At 42.0% G+C, this 18,979-nt stretch overlaps 1 protein-coding gene across 1 annotated transcript in view; it reads left to right on the top strand.

Annotated features, from left to right (window-relative positions):
- Positions 1-16,549, top strand: part of drp2 (dystrophin related protein 2) — a 54,502-nt gene extending 37,953 nt beyond the window's left edge. The window contains exons 11-16 of the mRNA XM_019863379.1: positions 2,394-2,595; positions 6,421-6,506; positions 10,276-10,433; positions 14,124-14,290; positions 14,521-14,632; positions 16,409-16,549. Coding sequence (XP_019718938.1) covers positions 2,394-2,595; positions 6,421-6,506; positions 10,276-10,433; positions 14,124-14,290; positions 14,521-14,632; positions 16,409-16,549 — 866 coding nt within the window. The remainder of the gene's footprint in view (positions 1-2,393; positions 2,596-6,420; positions 6,507-10,275; positions 10,434-14,123; positions 14,291-14,520; positions 14,633-16,408) is intronic.
- Positions 16,550-18,979: the final 2,430 nt, after the last annotated feature.

Below are 18,979 nucleotides of genomic sequence, written 5' to 3'. Positions count from 1 at the left end.
CAATATAGTCACCTAGATCAGTGTGTGTGTGTGTGTGTGTGTGTGTGTGTGTGTGTGTGTGTGTGTGTGTGTGTGTGTGTGTGCTGTCCTGTAATAATTGAATGACTGTGTAATTTAGCTGTCCTGCCCAACTGCAGAGTGTGTTTGTTATATTGACCTACCGGTCATTTCCACTGTGTTAACAAATAACCTATGTTTTAGGAATTAATTTTGCTGAACCCCAAAGTACAGCTCGGGGTCAATGAGAAGTACTGGTCCAGCTAATGTAGTGGCCAGCAAGTGCAATATCTTGAAGAATAATCCATACATTATAAATGACATGCACTTCCGAGTGATGTGCTGTGAATCATAAGGATAGAAGAGGTGGTAATACGATAATGGTCCTTTAATGGCATCATGATTTGTGACGTCCTCTTTCACTTGATGGTTTAACCTCTGTTGACCTTGATCCCGTGTCCACTCCACACTAACTCCGACACTTCCTGCATTCGCTGCCTGGTTCTGCACACAAACGCGAGTCAAGTGTCTTTCAGTGACTCGTCGGCTTGTCCGCTCTCTCATCTCCTCGCCCCCCTTCAGTCTTTGACTCCATATCATTCGAGGACTTAATTGTCTGGATAACTGCAGTCACCCTCCTGCCGCACGCTTGCTGAGTGGCGCGGCATAAAGAGCGCATCCTGAACACGTTTTTAGGTGATTGTGTCCTTATTTTCAACCTCGCTATTGATCGGGCCAATTATACTTTCCGTCGATGCGCACCCATTTAGCTGCTCGATAGGGACGCGCCATCAAATTACTTGAGGAGCAGGAAGACCACATTTGTGTCGCAGCTCTTGAAGCATCCACTTAAATGTGTTAAAAAAAAGGCTCAATCAGCCCTGTTTTCAAATATAGGCGAGGATGATGGAAGCGGGTTGGCAATTATAATTGAACCAGAAGCGATCTGTATAAGTCTTTACTGAATAGCTGCGAAAAATACACGTCAACTTTTTTTGATGGTACGAGATAATCAGTTCTCGTAATCTTTGAACAGGCAACAAACAATACTGTAGGCAGTCATATGTCAAAAATGTTTCACTCATTCACTTAATATTCACCATGCAACAGTTTACTGCTGTCGACATACAGCACACTGTATCTCTTGAGGAGAAGACAAAGATTAGGGTGAATCTCTGCTTGGTCCGTCGATTAGGAGAGAGAAATTGCAAAATGTTGGAAGTTGGACAAGTTTGGGCAACTCGCACTTGAACCGAGCACGTCTGCGCGTTGTGCGTTTAATGGTTGTATGCAGCATCTGTAAATAAATGCATTCATTCATTTTCCGATCCGCTTTATCCTCACAAGGGTCGCGGGGTGGGGGGGGGGGGGCGCTGGAGACTATCCCAGCTGTCTTCGGGCAGTAGGCGGGGGACACCCTGAATCTGTTGCCAGCCAATCGCAGGGCACACAGAGATAAACAACCATCTGCGCTCACATCTAGGGACAATTGAGAGTGTTCTTTCAGCCTGCAAGGCATGTTTTGGGAATGTGGGAGGAAACCGGAGTACCCGGAGAAAACCCACGCAGGCCGGGGGAGAACATGCAAACTCCACACAGGGAGGCCGGAGGTGGGATTGAACTCGGTACCTCTGCACTGTGAGGTCGACGCGCTAACCACAACTAAATTATTTTTAAAAAAAAAACTTTCTTCGTTACAAAAAGCTCTTTTTTCGGGTTTTCGGTCAGAGTCCAGTGCTTTTGGTGAAACCGTTCCATTTTCTACTGCTTAATACTAAAGAATGAAAAAGCAAAACCACAGCCAGTGTCAAATCTGCTTTCTACAAAGAAACTACGGTACTGTGAAATGTGGACAGGGCTTGGTTATGTTCTGATGTTGCTTAGCACGCAGTGTCTTGAATCTCTGCAGGGAACAATGAGATCTCAAGACCATCAAAGCATTCTGGAGTGAAATGTGCGCCATCATCCACGCATACCTTTGCTATGGCAACTCTCCCACAATATTATTCTGATAAATACAACGGGGGCATTGAAAAAGAAATTCAGAGAGACCTCCGCCTTAAAAAGTATCTTTTGAAGAATAGCAATGATTCATTCGTTTTCTCCACAGTGAATCAAGCAAATTGCTCTCCACTGAGCCCCTGAGACACATTCATCTATATTTTATGCAGAGCTGGTTCAGTCAATTTAAACCTTCCAACAGCTACAACCATAAAACGCACACGGAGCAGTAACACATACTAACAAAACTCACCTGCATATTTTCCCTTGGCCTGTGTGTAACACAATTACTGTAGCTTAGTTAGGGACCTTCTCCCCCTCTTTTTCTTGCTCTTAGTTATGCTGCAGCTCAGTGTTTTCGAGTGTCTTTTGTGTGTGTGTGTTTGTGTCCATAGTGGATTTAGTGGCGTTGAACAACCTCGCCGAGGTGTTCCGGGATCAGGAGCTCCATCAAGCGGAGCACGTGATGGACGTGGTGGAGGTCATCCACGGCCTGACGGCGCTCTATGAGAAGCTGGAGGAGGAGAGGACCGTTCTGGTCAACATTCCGCTCTGCGTGGACATGTGTCTCAACTGGTTGCTCAACATCTACGACAGGTGGGCTGGACTCAAATAAATAAATACAAGTCTGTAGAGGGGGGAGGGGGTGCTCGGGTCCGGTCCTCGATTGCCCCTGTGCTGACAGTCTAAGATGTTTCCTTCTTCCTGATTCAAATGATCAGCTCATCAGCAAGCTTTGCAGAATCCTGATAACGATCCTGATTTTTCGAATTGGGTTTTGGGGAGAAGGGTAACATCTAAAACAGGCTGGATCAGGGCTTTCAAGTCCATCGAAGCTGTCAGATTGGTTGCTTGGACCAGGATGTCATTGTCATCCTGACACGAAACAGCATGAGTCTAAATCAGGAGTGCCCATGTCCGCTCCATGCAATACAGATGACACCAGAGTCAAATCCAAACATGAATTGCGGTTGCGTTCACTTTGCGGCCCGCCACGTTAATTACCCAGGAACAGGTGAGTCAGTCAGATCCTCAGCACATCATTATTAATTGAGCTTTAATGAGGCGCAACAGCTAACACAATAATAAGCTGCGTGTCTTTGCCACAGTTACTCATCACCGCGCTGCCATTCGGGGCCGACTATGACAGCTTTTATGATAAAATATGCATTTTTTTTAAAAAACGACATTTGTTATCTGACTCTACCATCCGCAATTATGGTCAAATTAAGATCGTTGCTCCAACATATTTGATGTTTCAGTGGCTTTGTGTACAGACGTCTTTAAAGCGCCACAACACAACTAAATCTCCGTGCGCGGGATCAATCTTACCTTCCGAGACAAATCCTCTTTCATGGCAATTTTCAACCTCATATTTTTGCCCCTGATTGTGTTATTTCTTGCCGTCTCCAAAGAGCAAAGAACAAGAAAGACGGCGCCAAACGGAAACACACAAGAGGAATCCCATGAGTGTTGTAAATTTGGTGGGTTGCGCTTAAGCACTTGCAGCTAATGAGACAATCAGAGACTTCAGCCTCTGCATAAATTCCAGTAATTGCTTTTGTGGTTCAAATAAATAACAGTAGTGGCCCTGAATATCGTGTGTATGTGTTTGTCTAAATCCTTTTTTTTTCCCCCTTTCTTTCTTTTTATACTCCCGTTACGCTGTACGTTGGGGGTTGTCAATCTAGAAGAAGCACTCGTAATTCTAGTGGCAATTAAACATTACGTTTCCTTCCCCTAAATGCCAATAAGGAATAAAAAAGTTGCCTTGGGAAAAAAAATCATGTTTCATGATTCCAATCATCGTATTTGTAGAGAAAAAATGTAATGAGATGAGAATAATGTGGGGTGGGGGGGGGGGGGTCCAAGATTTTGTTTTTTTTCACTAATTTGCAAACGTCATTGTGGAGTGTTTCTTTTTAAAATTGCAAACTGGTTCCCATTTAAATAAATGAAAATGCAAACCAAACTGTTCAGCCGGATGTCAAACATGAACACCATTTTACTGTGCGTGTGTCTTATTTCCTTCTTTTTTTTCCAACAGTAATACATTGAGGCTTCCTCCTAAAATTTTAAGCCGGTTTCACTTTCTTCAGAATGATAATGAAGACACAAAGTTACATAAAGCAGGTATTCATAAATCTAAACAGGGCTTGAATCACTTCATATTTTTTGCACCCGTTGCTAAGAGGATAATAGTCATATGGATTGAATGACTTCATTGATATTTTTTTACCGAGCTGTCAACTTATACTAACTCGGTGATTGAATAACCACCACTTGTCTTAATTTTTGCTGCAGTCGAATTATTTTTCGTTAACCGTTAGAGGAGAGCATTTAGTAAATTTGCTGGCGGCTGACGTGAAAATGTACACAGTTTGTCAGCTAGCGTTAGCTGGTGCATTTTCGTATAGGCGTGGCGTGGTTCTATTTGACACTTTCGTCTTATAAAGGTGCCCTTAGAAAAATGTCTTGCCTTTAACGGATCCCTGGATCCCAAAACATTTTTAAACCACCTAATGTTGGATCATGAACCAACTCTACGTGAACAAATATTTATTACAGTCACATGGATTCCACATCCTTGATTGGGGTCTGCTCTTATCTCTTGGTTTTTAGTGTCTCATCGGTGCTTCCTCTATGTGTACGTATTTGTTCTGTGGATGCACGGGGTTAGTGTCCCGGTGTGCAAAAGCGGTGGTTTAAAATGGAAGTGCCGCAAGACAGAGTGTGTGTGAAAGGAGACGTCAGCCAGTTGCCTCCTTATGTGTCTGTGGATTCACTCCAGCTTCCACTTTGAATACGTGCAAGCGCAGTTAATGCCTCTCTTTGACTTCTCATGTGACTCGAATCATCCAACGGAGGATTCACTCCCTCGTGAAAGTTGACCTCACTTTTTCTTTCCTACCCGCATGCATTTGAGGAACATGCAACAAACTTGATTTCATTATATTCTCCTTCCCAGTGACGCAAGCCCTGATTTTTTTCCAGTTCTAATGCTGATATGATTATCTTGCCGCTCTGTTAAATTGTTACTCATCACGCTCATGGAGTTCTCTCTCCCGGCTGCGCCTGCATGCGATCTGTGAAATATGAACAAAGGCGTGCGATGAAGACCAACACGTTTACCCTTTTCTACTGTTATGTTCACCTTGCAAGCAAAATAAATACAATAGTTAACAATTGTTTGCATAAATTACAGTAGAGAAACAATGAGAGCATCACATGTCACAAACACGCTCATTAGCAAGAATTTTTCGAGAACATTTTAACCTAAACCCAAGCAGTTTACTCACAAATGTACTTACCCTTCGGTGAAATCGGCTAATTTTGTGACACTTAATGTGCTTTCCACAATCGTTTGAAATGACTGGAATATCGTTCAGAAGTTATGGGTCACTAAATTCCGCTGCACACATCCGGACACTGCCGAAACTGACTGATCGGTCGTTCAGTTTACGGCAACGTGCTGCCACTAGTTTTCATGAGTGACTAGTTTACGACTAGTTTTACTGCAATTTGAAATTTGAATGACTGGCGAAAAGGTTGCAATGTCATAAATGTAAACACCTTTCAAAAAACATCAACTATGAACTACAGTATATTTACAATTTCAGATGAAACTGTGGCTATAAAGCAAAGCGTGGAGAGTCTCCGTTGCATGTGCGCAGTAAGCAAATGGGGCAACCACTCATTGCTAACAGACTATCGAAATAGTTTATTTTTATCCTGGCCTGTTTTATGTCTTTGTATCAATTTTTTTCTTCGTTGCCAATCACACCATGTTTTTGTGGCTCAATAAAATTAATACAGTAGTTATGTTTAGTCACAGTTTTTTAGACGTTCAGGTGTCATTAGATATGCGTTGCTCGATCGCTTGGTGTGTAGTGAGGAGTCGCCAATTGTAATTTTGTTTCACGATGGTCTACCGCAGTGGCATTCGGCCGTGTCGCGCCGTATGCTGTGGACCATAGAAATGGCTTATTTCGAAGAATATCACCCGTGTATGTGTAGATATATTTTTATAAAGTAGAGTCCTGCATACTGATTCGCATTCAGTCACACAGAAATGTTTGTACTTTTTAGAGCTAAGCACATGAATCTTCGAAGTGACCCTCAAACTTTTGAAAGATATTGTCTAGTTTGCATGCATGTGTGCCTCCCTACTTGTGTCATCATATTATCTCCGTGCGAGGCACATACCCAAGAACAATTCCTCAAGTCCCTGCAGTGTTTGGAGAGTGTGGCTGTGCCCCTAATCCAATTTCACACCACTGCACTGACCTGTGCTGTCCTACCGTGACCCCTCGTAATTCATCCTCACTTTTGTTCCTCTCACTGGGCAAAGCACGGAAGCATCACTAATGCCTGTCTACACGTTGTTCGTTGTTCTAAACCTCTACTCTTCATTCCACTTAGCGCTCGCAACGGCAAGATGCGTGTGCTGAGCTTCAAGATGGGCCTGGTGAGCTTGTGCAACGCCGACGTCCAGGAGAAATACAAATGTGAGTGAGTAATGCAACCAGCCACCAATTGCAGCCATTACACGCAGATGCACAAAAGGCTCTTAATGGAAGAACCGTCTCCGATGACATTAATGGTGAATCCTGCTTCTTCCATGCCCAGGGCCCTTAAAAGCATTGCTCGCCACCAGAGTTCATTCACACACGCTCTTCATGCCCCTCCCTGGCATTTTTCCTCCGAGGCGTTCTCTTTTCCATTGTAAAGTACGCCGTGATGTTTTACTATTTATGTGCTTGTCACTGTGTTGGAACGCCCATCTGGTACTCACACCCAGTACTGAAGTAGAAGTGAAGAAACTTCTGTTCAAAAAAAAAAAAAAAAAAAAGGACTCTCGTTAAAGTATTGATTACACTCTACACCAGGTGTCAAACTCAAGGACCGGGGGCCAAATCTGGCCCGCTACATCATTTTAAATGGCCCACAAAAGCCAATCAAGCATGTCAACTTGCATGATGCTTCCTAAAATCTGTACCAAAATTTTAAATGATTATATGTAATAAATGAGAGCTGTTGTCAGTATTTTCTCGTTACCAAACCCCTCATTACAGTCACTTAAATAGTTGAAGAAACTATTATTCTTGACTTCTTGATGTGGTTTCACAGTCATAATGGCCCTCCAAGGGAAATGGCAACTCCAATGTGGCCTGCGACAAAAAATGAGTTTGACACCCCTGCTCTCGACTGTAGCGTGAGATACCGGCATTCACACAGCCAGTGGGCATATTAAATAACATTATGTGGCATCACGACGCAGTGTTTATTGGAAATGTATCAGTCACTGCCAGGGTTACAAATAACGTAGTTTAAGTTTGGGCGTCATTTTAGTCTGAACAATTCCCGTTCCAAACGACTCCAGATTTTGAATCTTTTCGGGGTGTCCGAACTATGGGCATTCATTTTTCGCGGCAAAAACAGACACATCACGTTTGACATGGCCTGTGTCATTTGCCTGCATTTTATTACGGTCCTTTCCTTCGGCAATCCTGGAGAACAGAAGAATTTTGTTCTCATCTCTCACTTCCTTGTGTTGTCATTCGTCATAATCCGGATCCCACAAACGTAGACAGAGATGAAGGTCTTTACAAAAAGGTTTATTTCCAAAAAGATTGACAAAGTTCAAATTAGGTCGCTGATACTCAGCCATGATAACCCGAAAATAACAAAAGACGCTTGCAAACGAGAATTGCTTGTCTAGCATCCAAGTATTTGTACTTCATTCTTCCCATCACCGTTGAAAAAGGGAAATCCATTTTTGGAGCCTCACAGCTGGACTTTGGGGCAGCTGGCCAGTAGCAGTTGATTCAAGACCCAAGACGACAACGCCGACGGAGAGAAACATTTACAAAGATTACTCACAGTCGGAGCACCATCTGTGAGGACTGAGGAACAGAACTTCTCCTCAATTAAAATGTCCCCAAGGTCAGGCGGCCATGAGGTGTCCAGTTGGCCGTCGCGCTCGCCAAGCTCCAGATGTCGCTCTTAAGACAAATATTTACACGTAGATGTTAAGCGTTTGCCTCCGATGGCCATAAACACAGATGCTGCCTTTTAATCCCCTTCATAAGTTTGTCACTGATATTTCACTACTCTTGTTTAATTCGTGTGTTGACAACTACGTACACGCTCACTCATGCAAGAACACACACAGTCCATACTCATTGAAAACATGGAATCTAATTAATTAGTGCAGCAATTCTCAAACTTATTACACCACCTCAAAAATAATTGGCTATCCAGGGGGCGCCATCATGACCAACATTAAAATGTAGTAAGGGAGCATACCAACTTGTTCATTTCGGCAGAGGAAGAGGTTTCAATTTTTAAAAGCATTTTTTTTTAACTTCCCAAAATGTTGCCACCAATAAGTGTTTTCCACCCCAAAAGAGACTGAGGGGAAAAAGTTAAAAAAAAAAAAAAAAGCCCTTTACTCACCCAGTTTCTGACAGTAAGAAAAGTTTTGTAGCTCCGTTTTTTTTTTTTTGGGGGGGTGTTGTTTTTTTTTTTTTTTGCAACATGAATGGACCTAATTTTTATTTTGATTTTTATGCTGATTGTGGAATGATAAGCAGGACAAACACATGGCCGAAATAATATTAAAAGCTTGCGTGAGTGGATTTTTGTGGCGAAAATGCACAAAATTAGTTCGTGTTCAATGGTGGTTTGCTGTTTTGCAGTTTTGTGCCGTACTTTAATGGTAATTTTCATGCAAGAGAGCCCTATGTATCGGTTGGGGGGGGGGGATAAATTCACAGCATTTGCTTGGTTATTTAGTTAGTTAGGAGTGTGGATCGTTTATGCATGCATTGAGAAATTTATTATGAAAAAAATGAAAGATATTAAGAGCGCATATTCTGCCCATATACATATTCCTAATTTTGCTGACTGGGATGTATTTTGTCCATATCTGAAGTATTTTTTTTTCATACATTTGGTGAGGAAGTGTGCCGTCCTATATGGCCCCCGAGTAAGTAGCACTGATGAAAGATTGTGGCCCCCCTCATCCCTTTAAATTCAAAATGAACAAGTTAAAATCTAAGTCAATGTGTTTAAAATGGGAACAAGAGAAAGAAAAATGCCACATAGTACTATGTGTACGATATGAACACACTGTTGAAAATGTGCATACTTTTGTGTACGTGTACACAGTATGAACAATACTACATCAACTATAAAATACCTATCTAATAAATAATGAGCAAATGATTAAGAATACCTCGCAGTACAGCCCAGCACTACAATTTACAACCTCCAAAATGACAAGTCAGCACCTTTCACAAGCAGCTGTATGAATCTTTGAAACATTCTAATTTTGGCGGAGCAGCATACATTACAGGGCACTCGTTAAATAAGTGCATAGTGGCATAAAACATGTCGGCATACCTGTGCCGCCTCCAACATCTTAAAATGCTTGCACGTGTTTACGTGTAAATGTGTGTTAGACATGGAAGTTTTAAAGCCTGCTCTAGGACGAATGCCAAGATTGAGTTGATAAGGCTTGAGTTAGCATTTTTTGAAAGAGCATTTTAGGATTGCATCCAAAATGTCATGAATTCTGTGAAAATCCAATGCAACAGACATCAGCCCAACCCTATCGGGTTTGAAACCTAGGGTTTTTGTGGGAGGGAAACTTTTTATTTCGTGGCAAAATTTTGAGTGCAATATATTCACCTCAAACTGACCCAAAGCTAAGGTCAGGAGGAGGACTGTATTTTCTGGATTGTAAGTCACTCCGGAGTATAAATCGCACCAGCCATAAAATGAATAATAAAGAAGAAAAAAAAAACATGTAAATCGTTCTCGAGTATAAGTCGCATTTTTGGGGACATTTATTTGATAAAATCCAACACCAACAACAGACGTGTCATCTTGAAAGCCAGTTGAGTTTAAAATAAAACTAAAATAGAGAACAACAGGTTGAATAAGTGTACGATATGCCTCTTCTACATCGACTGCGTCACACTCGTCGTCAACTTATCAACACTGGCCTAGAGCGCCCTCCTCTGGTTTAATGAGAAAATAACATGAAATGATATACTAATAACGTCTTCAAAATTGCATATATCAGTCCCCCCACCCCCCATGAAAAAAACGGTGATTCATAATCCGGAAAATACGGTAATTGCTTGTTCATTAAAAAAAAGAATTTCCGGTCACTTAACATTATTCATTCGATGGCTTGCATTGTTGATGTTTGGAAGGACATGGAAACGTTTTTTTTTTAAACATTTCTACGGTCTTATACTGTGGCAGATTTATTCCGCCAAGTGTCCGGCAACGGAGGCTTAACGGACCAGCGTCACCTCAGCCTGCTGCTCCACGAGGCCATCCAAATCCCGCGCCAGCTGGGCGAAGTGGCCGCTTTCGGGGGCAGCAACGTGGAGCCCAGCGTCCGCAGCTGCTTCCGCATGGTGAGACCCGTTGGAAGCTGATCACAGACATTCACATCTTACATGATGAAACCATCAGGCCCGGTATCTCATTTTTCATGAAAAACAATCAATAAAGAAACAAGTCATTAAGAGATCATGAATTGTGTAGGAGGAAATTACCCAATCTCACCGATTTGAATTAAAATGTATTATTTATAACAAATATGTTCCAGTCTTCATCGACTTAATTGAAATAATGAATCTGCTTGCCATCATCCAGATGTCTATAGATTGTTTCATGTGTTCTGTAAATGTCAACATGCCATATGGGACATGAGCCACTAAAAATGGATGAGAAAATACAGTCCAAAAAATATCAGATGAAGGCATGACATTGGATATGTTCTCTTGGGCCGTCAGTGTAAATCCTGCAGCCATAAATACAAGTAGCACAATCATTCCTTTGTTTTCACGCAGCAGGGAAGAAGACCTTAAATGTTTCGTTCTCAAGGCGTGGAGGCTCACAAACATTCACACTTCTCAATTTTGCATGAGATTGCTTTTAATGCACAGACTACGTACTTTCACTGATAGGTGACGCATACTCTAGCCACATGCCAAATATACATTACATCTTGGCAGGATGAAGCCCGATCATGTTGAACACGCTGTTATGTGTTAACCTTCAGTCTGCCGCAGGTTGCGTGAACTTTACCTTGCGACATTCCGATGGGGACGGCGCATGATTTTGCAATTAAATGGCCAACCAAAGGATTGGTGAATTTTAACAACCTGATATCCAACGTTCATCCTGATTATGCTCATTCTATTCTGTTCCACGCTTGCCCTCTCAACTCCGGGTGATTTTTTGAAGCTGAGTTTAGATTTTTTTCGACCTTTTTTAAACTCATGCACTTTATATTACTTCCAAGTTAATTCCAGAACAGTGAAAACTCTCAAATATCCTTGGCGAAAAGTAAGCACATCAAAGTGCAATATCAAGGGTCTATCTATCTATCTATCTATCTATCTATCTATCTATCTATCTATCTATCTATCTATCTATCTATCTATCTATCTATCTATCTATCTATCTATCTATCTATCTATCTATCTATCTATCTATCTATCTATCTATCTATCTATCTATCTATCTATCTATCTATCTATCTATCTATCTATCTATCTATCTATCTATCTATCTATCTATCTATCTATCTATCTATCTATCTATCTATCTATCTATCTATCTATCTATCTATCTATCTATCTATCTATCTATCTATTATTTTTAATAGAGCCCCCAGACATGACATGAGGGTGCAAAAAAATAATTGCAGCCATAATCCATCCATCCATCCATCCATTTTCCTGTCCACTTTATCCTCACAAGGGTCGCGGTGGGTGCTGGAGACTATCCCAGCCGTCTTCGCGCAGTAGGCTGGGGACACCCTGAACTGGTTGCCAGCCAATCGCAGGGCACACACAGCAACCATCCGCTCTCACACTCACACCAAGGGACAATTTTGAGTGTTCAATCAGCCTGCCATGCACGTTTTTGGAATGTGGGAGGAAACCGGAGTACCCAGAGAAAACCCACGCAGACCTGGGGAGAACATGCAAACTCCACACAGGAAGGCCGGAGCCGGGATCGAACCCATGACTTCTGCACTGTGAGGTTGATGCAGTCACCACTCTGGAAAAGACATTACAAGTGTAAATAAGGACAAACTGTGGTTCAAGGACAGAACCTTGAGGAACTCCCTCAATTTTATTTGTATTTATTCACAGTTTGTTGACTTGAAATTTTGAGTTCACCCAACTGTTTTTGTTTTAGAGAGAGCGGGAAACTGTCATTCAAGAACAGAACCTTGCAGAACTTCCTTAGAAATGAAATGCTGTCCCGTGACACTGAATCCTATAGTGTACCCGAGAAAAACTTGTTGGGAGGCCTGCTCAAAACAATCATTGGAGGTTTCTTGCAGTATGTGTATAACAGTCTGATACGACATACTCATTCACATCATATTCTTAGGTAGTGATGTCACGACTGCCTTCGCTCATGTTCAACGAAGTCAGGCATTAGCATAATCTTCAGGTTGGAACAAGTGGGATGTGTAAATCTAAGATTGTAATCTTAAATGTAATCACCTCATGAACCCGCTTAGGTACATGCAATTAAGGCAATTACATGCAGTCATTGAAGGAGGCCAAAGGTCTGCAGACAACACTTTCAATTATTAGACTGTGACGAGCCTCGTTAGGTATCAGGGAAATGCATTCAGGAAGGTCTGACAGAGACGAACGATTGTATGTTACCAGCTTGAGACCGACTAAATCTGATACTCAGAGATAAAATATGATTGGGCTGGATTGTACGTGAAGAGTCACTATTCAGTGACTTGATATTGTGATGCAATTTTTTCTTTGGCATTACCGTACGCTATGTTTTCAAAACCAGGTAAAACATCACAGTAAGGATCCTTAGACATGTTTATTCATTGATATTTTATTCTAGAGCAAAGTTGATTTTTTGCAAACAGCAAGGTGACAAACTGAACCTTACCCTTCATGGAAATGTAACTTCATTTGAGCTCTTTGGTGGAAAGAACAGGGCATGCTAGAGGAGCCCCTCTTTAATCTCAGGAGAAGCTACACTTTCTTTAAAGCTCACCGTCTGTGGACACACACACACACACACACACACACACACACACACACACACACACACACACACACACACACACACACACACACACACACACACACACACACACACACACACACACACACGCGTTTATTTTTGATGCAGCTCTGGTTGAGCAGCAGAGGAAGCCCCGGGGGAAATCAACCTCTTAATGCACCTCAGATGCCGACTTAATGAGAATTTAGCACATCGACGATTTTCATCGCTTAGCAAGTCGCTCCTTTATGAGGATATCTTCACTTTGATCCCATCTTGAATTTTTCTCAAAAGCAGCTCACCAAGAGTGACGCAACCAGGCAGACACAAACGCATACGCGTTGTTCTTCCGATACTTGGACTTCAAAGCGGAGGTGTTTGTGGTCTGTCGTAGTAAAGAAGGAGCTGAGCCTAAAGGCGAAGCTCTCAATTTACCGGTCGATCTACGTTCCAACCCTCACTTATGGTCATCAGCTATGGGTCGTGACCGAAAGAACGAGATCCCGGATACAAGCGGCTGAAATGAGTTTTTCTCCGCAGGGTGTCCGGGCTCTCCCTTAGAGATAAGGTGAGAAGCTCGGTCATCCGGGAGGGGCTTGGAGTAGAGGCGCTTCTCCTCCACGTCGAGAGGAGCCGGGCATGTTCCACCGGCAGGAGGCCCCTGGACTGACCCAGGACACGCTGGAGAGACTATGTCACCCAGCTGGGCTGGGAACGTCTCGGGATTCCCCGGGAAGAGCTGGAAGAAGTGGCTAGGGAGAAGGAAGTCTGGGCTTCCCTGCTAAAGCTGCTGCCGCCGCCACCTGTTTTTCTGCCAGCTTTTCACTTTTGCCACTCACTTTCCTACCTTTGATAACAGATATACACCATTGTGCTCTCATTCTTTGCGAGAGTACAGAGCCAGAGTGTTTTGCCTGATGCGTTATTGTTTGCATTGCTTCAAATGCACCTTCTCGCCTCATGAAATCACAGGCCAACATGCTTATTGGTCTATATTTGGATTCTTTACAATCTGCCGCGCCCCCGCTATTCCCTTGTGTGCGCAGGCCTCAGGCAAACCAGCCATCGAGGTGTCTCATTTCCTGGAGTGGATGAGCCTGGAACCCCAGTCCTTGGTTTGGCTGCCTGTACTCCACCGGGTGACCGCGGCCGAGTCCACCAAGCACCAGGCCAAATGTTACATCTGCAAACAATGTCCCATCAAAGGCTTCAGGCAGGTGGAAACGTCACAGTGTCTAAATGTTTACCTCTGATTCATCATTTATTGAGTAGCAAGGGCAGTTAGGAAATTACACATCAAGCAGTGGCCATACTGCGATAATCAGGTTATCGACCTTGCAGGACAGACCGCTTGCATGCATGCATGCATGAATGAATGAATCAAAACCTCAGCATCAAGCCTTCATTCTGCAAGCCCGCGTTGAGTTTTGTTGCTCTTGGCAGGTATCGCAGTTTAAAGCAGTTCAACGTGGACATCTGCCAGACGTGTTTTCTAACCGGACGCACTACCAAGGGCAAGAAGCTGCACTACCCCATCATGGAGTACTACACCCCAGTAAGATAAGCGTTTATGCGCCCTGCTTTGATTAGGCTTTGATAGCCGCAATTAAATCAGCATCTGCCAGATTTTATTTTGCACACATGGCACAGGAGGGTTTGTGTTTCTTTGAGCATAGTTTATGTCAGGCGGTGATTCCCAACCACCGTGCTGTGGGAGATCATCAGATGCTCTGTGTGAGAAATGATCCAATTTCACTTAAGTGGTTGGAAAATTGTTATTTATTCACTACAACTAATGTATGTTTGTTCATCTATCTATGCCACTGGTGAAAGTGACAAGCACAACAATGAAATGGTTTTAAACGAGATGGCAGGAGGTGCAATTAATCTGTGTAGCCAACTGTTTTCATAAATACAATCAAATAGCTTTGAGTTCAACTACATGGGCCCAGACTACAGCCTATGTAAATACATGTGTGTGTAAATTGACAATATCGTCACTATTTTAGTATACCGAATACTTTCTTGGTGACATTTTGGTTGGTGGTGTCCTATGCGCTTTTCTTGAAATTACAATATGTGCCCGAGTTCCATAAAAGTTGGGAATCAATGATGTAGTGAAATACAACGCCGAAATTGAAAAGACCTTTCAAAGTGAAATTATTGATTTGTTTCTAAATATATTCGACACGTTTGAACATAATCACAGAAAAGATGCGTAAAGACTGAGCCATTGCTAAAACAGTGCCTTGTCATGTATGTTGGGGATAACTTGCTCCTCCCCAACTGAATAAGAACTTTGCACCTTTGCCCACATCAGCGGTTGTACTGTTATGATGTGCATATAGCGAACTAGCTCTGCCTCCATCCCAAAATCGTATCTTCTCTTCGTACTGGTTTGGCCGTTTTCGAGCGTCTCGTTGTCACTGCATTGAAAAGTATCACAACAACCCAGTGGGAAATATTCCAACCAGCAGGCTTATACCTGGATATATTTTTGTCCCTCAAACATGTTTAGATGGTACACCAAGTAAGTCACATCCATTTTTCCAGGTCGCAGTAGTGATATTTGATTGACAGTTGAGCAGGGCGTGGTTTCAGAGGACACGCCCACAGCAACTGTGAGTAGAACGGTAGCCTCTTTTTAAATACTTAATTTTTTTATTGATATTTTTTTCAATCCTACAAATTTGGTAGGGTTGCTCACACCTCTCACATATTGATATTCACTTTACACTTGAATGATTGTACTTGCAGGTCCAATTTAAATCAAAAGGAGACTATAAGGCACTGATATTCTGTCTCATAACTTATTTTATTCACCGATTAATAGTTCTGAGTCGCTGGCTACATGAAAGATTCGACATCCGATATTATCGATAGAAAACTACCGCTTCCAATCCAATATGTTAAATGCTGGAGGGTAAAATTGAATGTCAACGCGAGCACAGTAATGATTTTAGAGCAGCAGTTGTCAAACTTTTTGGGTCCAGGGAAAGCCAAAGAAGATTTTTTTTTCTACTACAGTGTGTCCCCTTACTTGTCACAGGAGGTACAGAGTTGCATTTTTGTGTTACAATAAATTTCTATTTAGTTTATCCTCCTTGTTGCAGCAAGAATATGAATCAGTATTTGTCGTGCATAACATCCAAGTTCCTATCTGTACATATGTCTTAGCCAGTGCTGTTAATAGACTACATGGTCTATTCATCATTTTCTACAAGTAACATGACAAAAAAAAAAAAAAAAAAATCTTTAATCAGTCTGTAACCCCGTCTTCTCCCGCCATGCATTCGCCGACTCTCCGCCGCTCTCCGCCTTCATCTGCCAGACCACTTCGGGAGAGAAGATGAGGGACTTCGCCAAGACTCTGAAAAATAAGTTCAGATCAAAGCAGTACTTCACCAAGCACCCTCAGAGAGGTTACCTGCCCGTTCAGTCTGTGCTGGAGGCTGACAGCTCAGAGACGTGAGTCCAACTTTTTCAAAAATGTAATTTTAAATGTCACCCACCCGTCTCTCTGAATTCCTTCTCATGTGTTCCAACTGATAAAAAAAAAACAAGTCTCCGGAGAACATGGTCATTTAATTAGATATAGTTGACAAAACAAACCAAAGCTATCAAAATGAATGAAATAAAGTGCAAACAAAATACAATGGGCACCTAAGCCTCAGGCCTTGATTGATTTTTACCTCCCCTCAAACTTGTTCGTGGCCAGATTTTTGTTTTTTTCTTCTTTTACTGCATAACATTTTCCATTTTCTCACTCATATTAGTTCTTGTCATTAAAATAAAATACATGTTTAGGTTTTTAACCCTTCAAATTCCTCTCAGGTTGCACAGGTTGTAAAATGACCTAATGTTTTTTTTTTTTTTTTTAATTCTCAATCTTGCTTTTTTTCTGATATTGCTTGTGAGCTTCCAGTTCTAATAATCATGTAGTTCTTCGCCAGGTTCAGCAGAGGTTATCTCCACTTTCTTAAAACCAAAATTGCATGATACATTTGTCCCACCGGAGTGCAGCAAGCCATACATTGATAAAGGATGTAAGCTGGTCGGAAATACCTAGAGTAAAAAATACAATCATGTTGAGGCTCGAATGAAACGCATTTTATCCAAATGATATGATTCTATAGAATTCAGTTAAATGGACAAGGCAGAGGCTGGTTTGGGACCATGAAAAAAAACCCAGATATGATTGTGAATGAATACAGATGAACACGAGTGCAAATACTGAGGGCAAAATATGCAGATAACATTTAACTGGACATTTTTTTAATTTTTGGTGAAGCCTGACATGGTTTGGATTATTGCTACAGTAACTTGGGACTTGAGGCTTAAGACTTGAGACTTTCTTCAGACTTGAGGTCAACTTGTTAGCACTAATCGGGGGGTCGAATCAGAGATGAGGGACACTAATCACGAAGGAGCTGATCCCAGAAAGGCATCAGCACGCACAGATTTTCATACCCGAGCACTTTTAGCAATACAGGTTGACATCATGAAAATACCGGTAGTATCATATAACGCACACGCACACGCATGCAGTCGGAGGCAGATGATCATGCCCCGACTATTTGTACTCCTCCGACGGGCTGAAAGGGAGTGCTCAGCGTCACCATAATGTTTTCCGGCTCACACACGATGTTCACATGCGCTCGTTTGAGCCAAAGGGGGGGAACGAGTGCAATGAGACTAAAATCCATGAAGTCATCAGGAAGCAATGCTGAAGGCGCTTCGTGTGCCCACATTAGCGTGTTTATGGGATGGCAGCCTGTGAATGTGATGTAATATCGTCGGATCCTTTATTTTAAGGCTACTTTAAATAAACAAGAGGGGATTTTCGGTAAAGGGAACAAAATGTTGAATAATGGAATCAAGATGAAACTTTTTACACTTCTTAAAACTACTTATGAGACGATCGAGTACACCTGCACAGGAAATGAGACACCATCTTAATGTGAATTGATCTGTGAGACTTTTTTTTTAATAGTGTACCTAATTTAACTTTTTATTTTGTTCACCTTTAAACGAAATCAAAAATGTTTTCTGTAATTTATAACAATAAAGAAAGGAAATGATGTCCTGTGCCTGTACTATTCCTGTTGTGCAATAGGCTAAAATATTTTAGTTTAAAATGGCTTACCTGAACTAGAATCCCACATTGCGTTGTGGCCAAAGATTAGAAAAGTGATTGGTTATTGCGACTCTTCAAGCTGAAAATAGTAAATCCTTGTCATGGCAAAAATTCTGCTAACTCTTTTTGTTCTTCTTCCGCTTCTTCATCTGCCTTTTTGGGGTGGTTAGCAAATATTTTGGGTGCATTAACACCACCACTAAAAGCATTTGTGAGCCGCCAAAAGAAAGTCAACATGATTAGGGAACGGGGATTTTGGGTGCCAATCCAAGCTCTAATTTTAATATGTACACATTGCACTTGAGTATAAGTTGCCAGCCAAAGTCTGAAAAAAACAATACCGACCACTCAACATCATCACAGTATATCAAGTCAGCATGAAATACACTTATGGTGGTGACTCAAACTAAGGCATTGCTTCATATCCACAGGGGTGGCCAGACACAGAGGCAGCTGGCGAAAGTAAAACCTCTCCTTTCTCATGAGCACTTTGAAAGAGTAATTCATGCCTTTGTCATATCCCGGCTGGATTACTGTAATTCACTTTATTTTGGAGTCAGCCAATCCTCCATGAAGCGTCTCCAGTTGGTCCAGAATGCTGCTGCTCGTCTCTTGACTGGTACTCGTAAGAGGGAGCACATAACTCCTACTCTGGCATCCCTTTACCGGCTCCCAATACGTTTTAGAGTTCTTTTTAAGATCCTATTATTTGTATTCAAATCTTGAAATGGCCTCGCTCCCCCTTACCTGTGGACCAGACCTTAT

Source organism: Hippocampus comes, unplaced genomic scaffold (genome assembly GCF_001891065.2).
Source record: "Hippocampus comes isolate QL1 unplaced genomic scaffold, H_comes_QL1_v1.1 scaffold381, whole genome shotgun sequence".
Lineage (NCBI taxonomy): Eukaryota > Metazoa > Chordata > Actinopteri > Syngnathiformes > Syngnathidae > Hippocampus > Hippocampus comes.
This window is presented reverse-complemented; position numbering and strand designations above follow the sequence as displayed.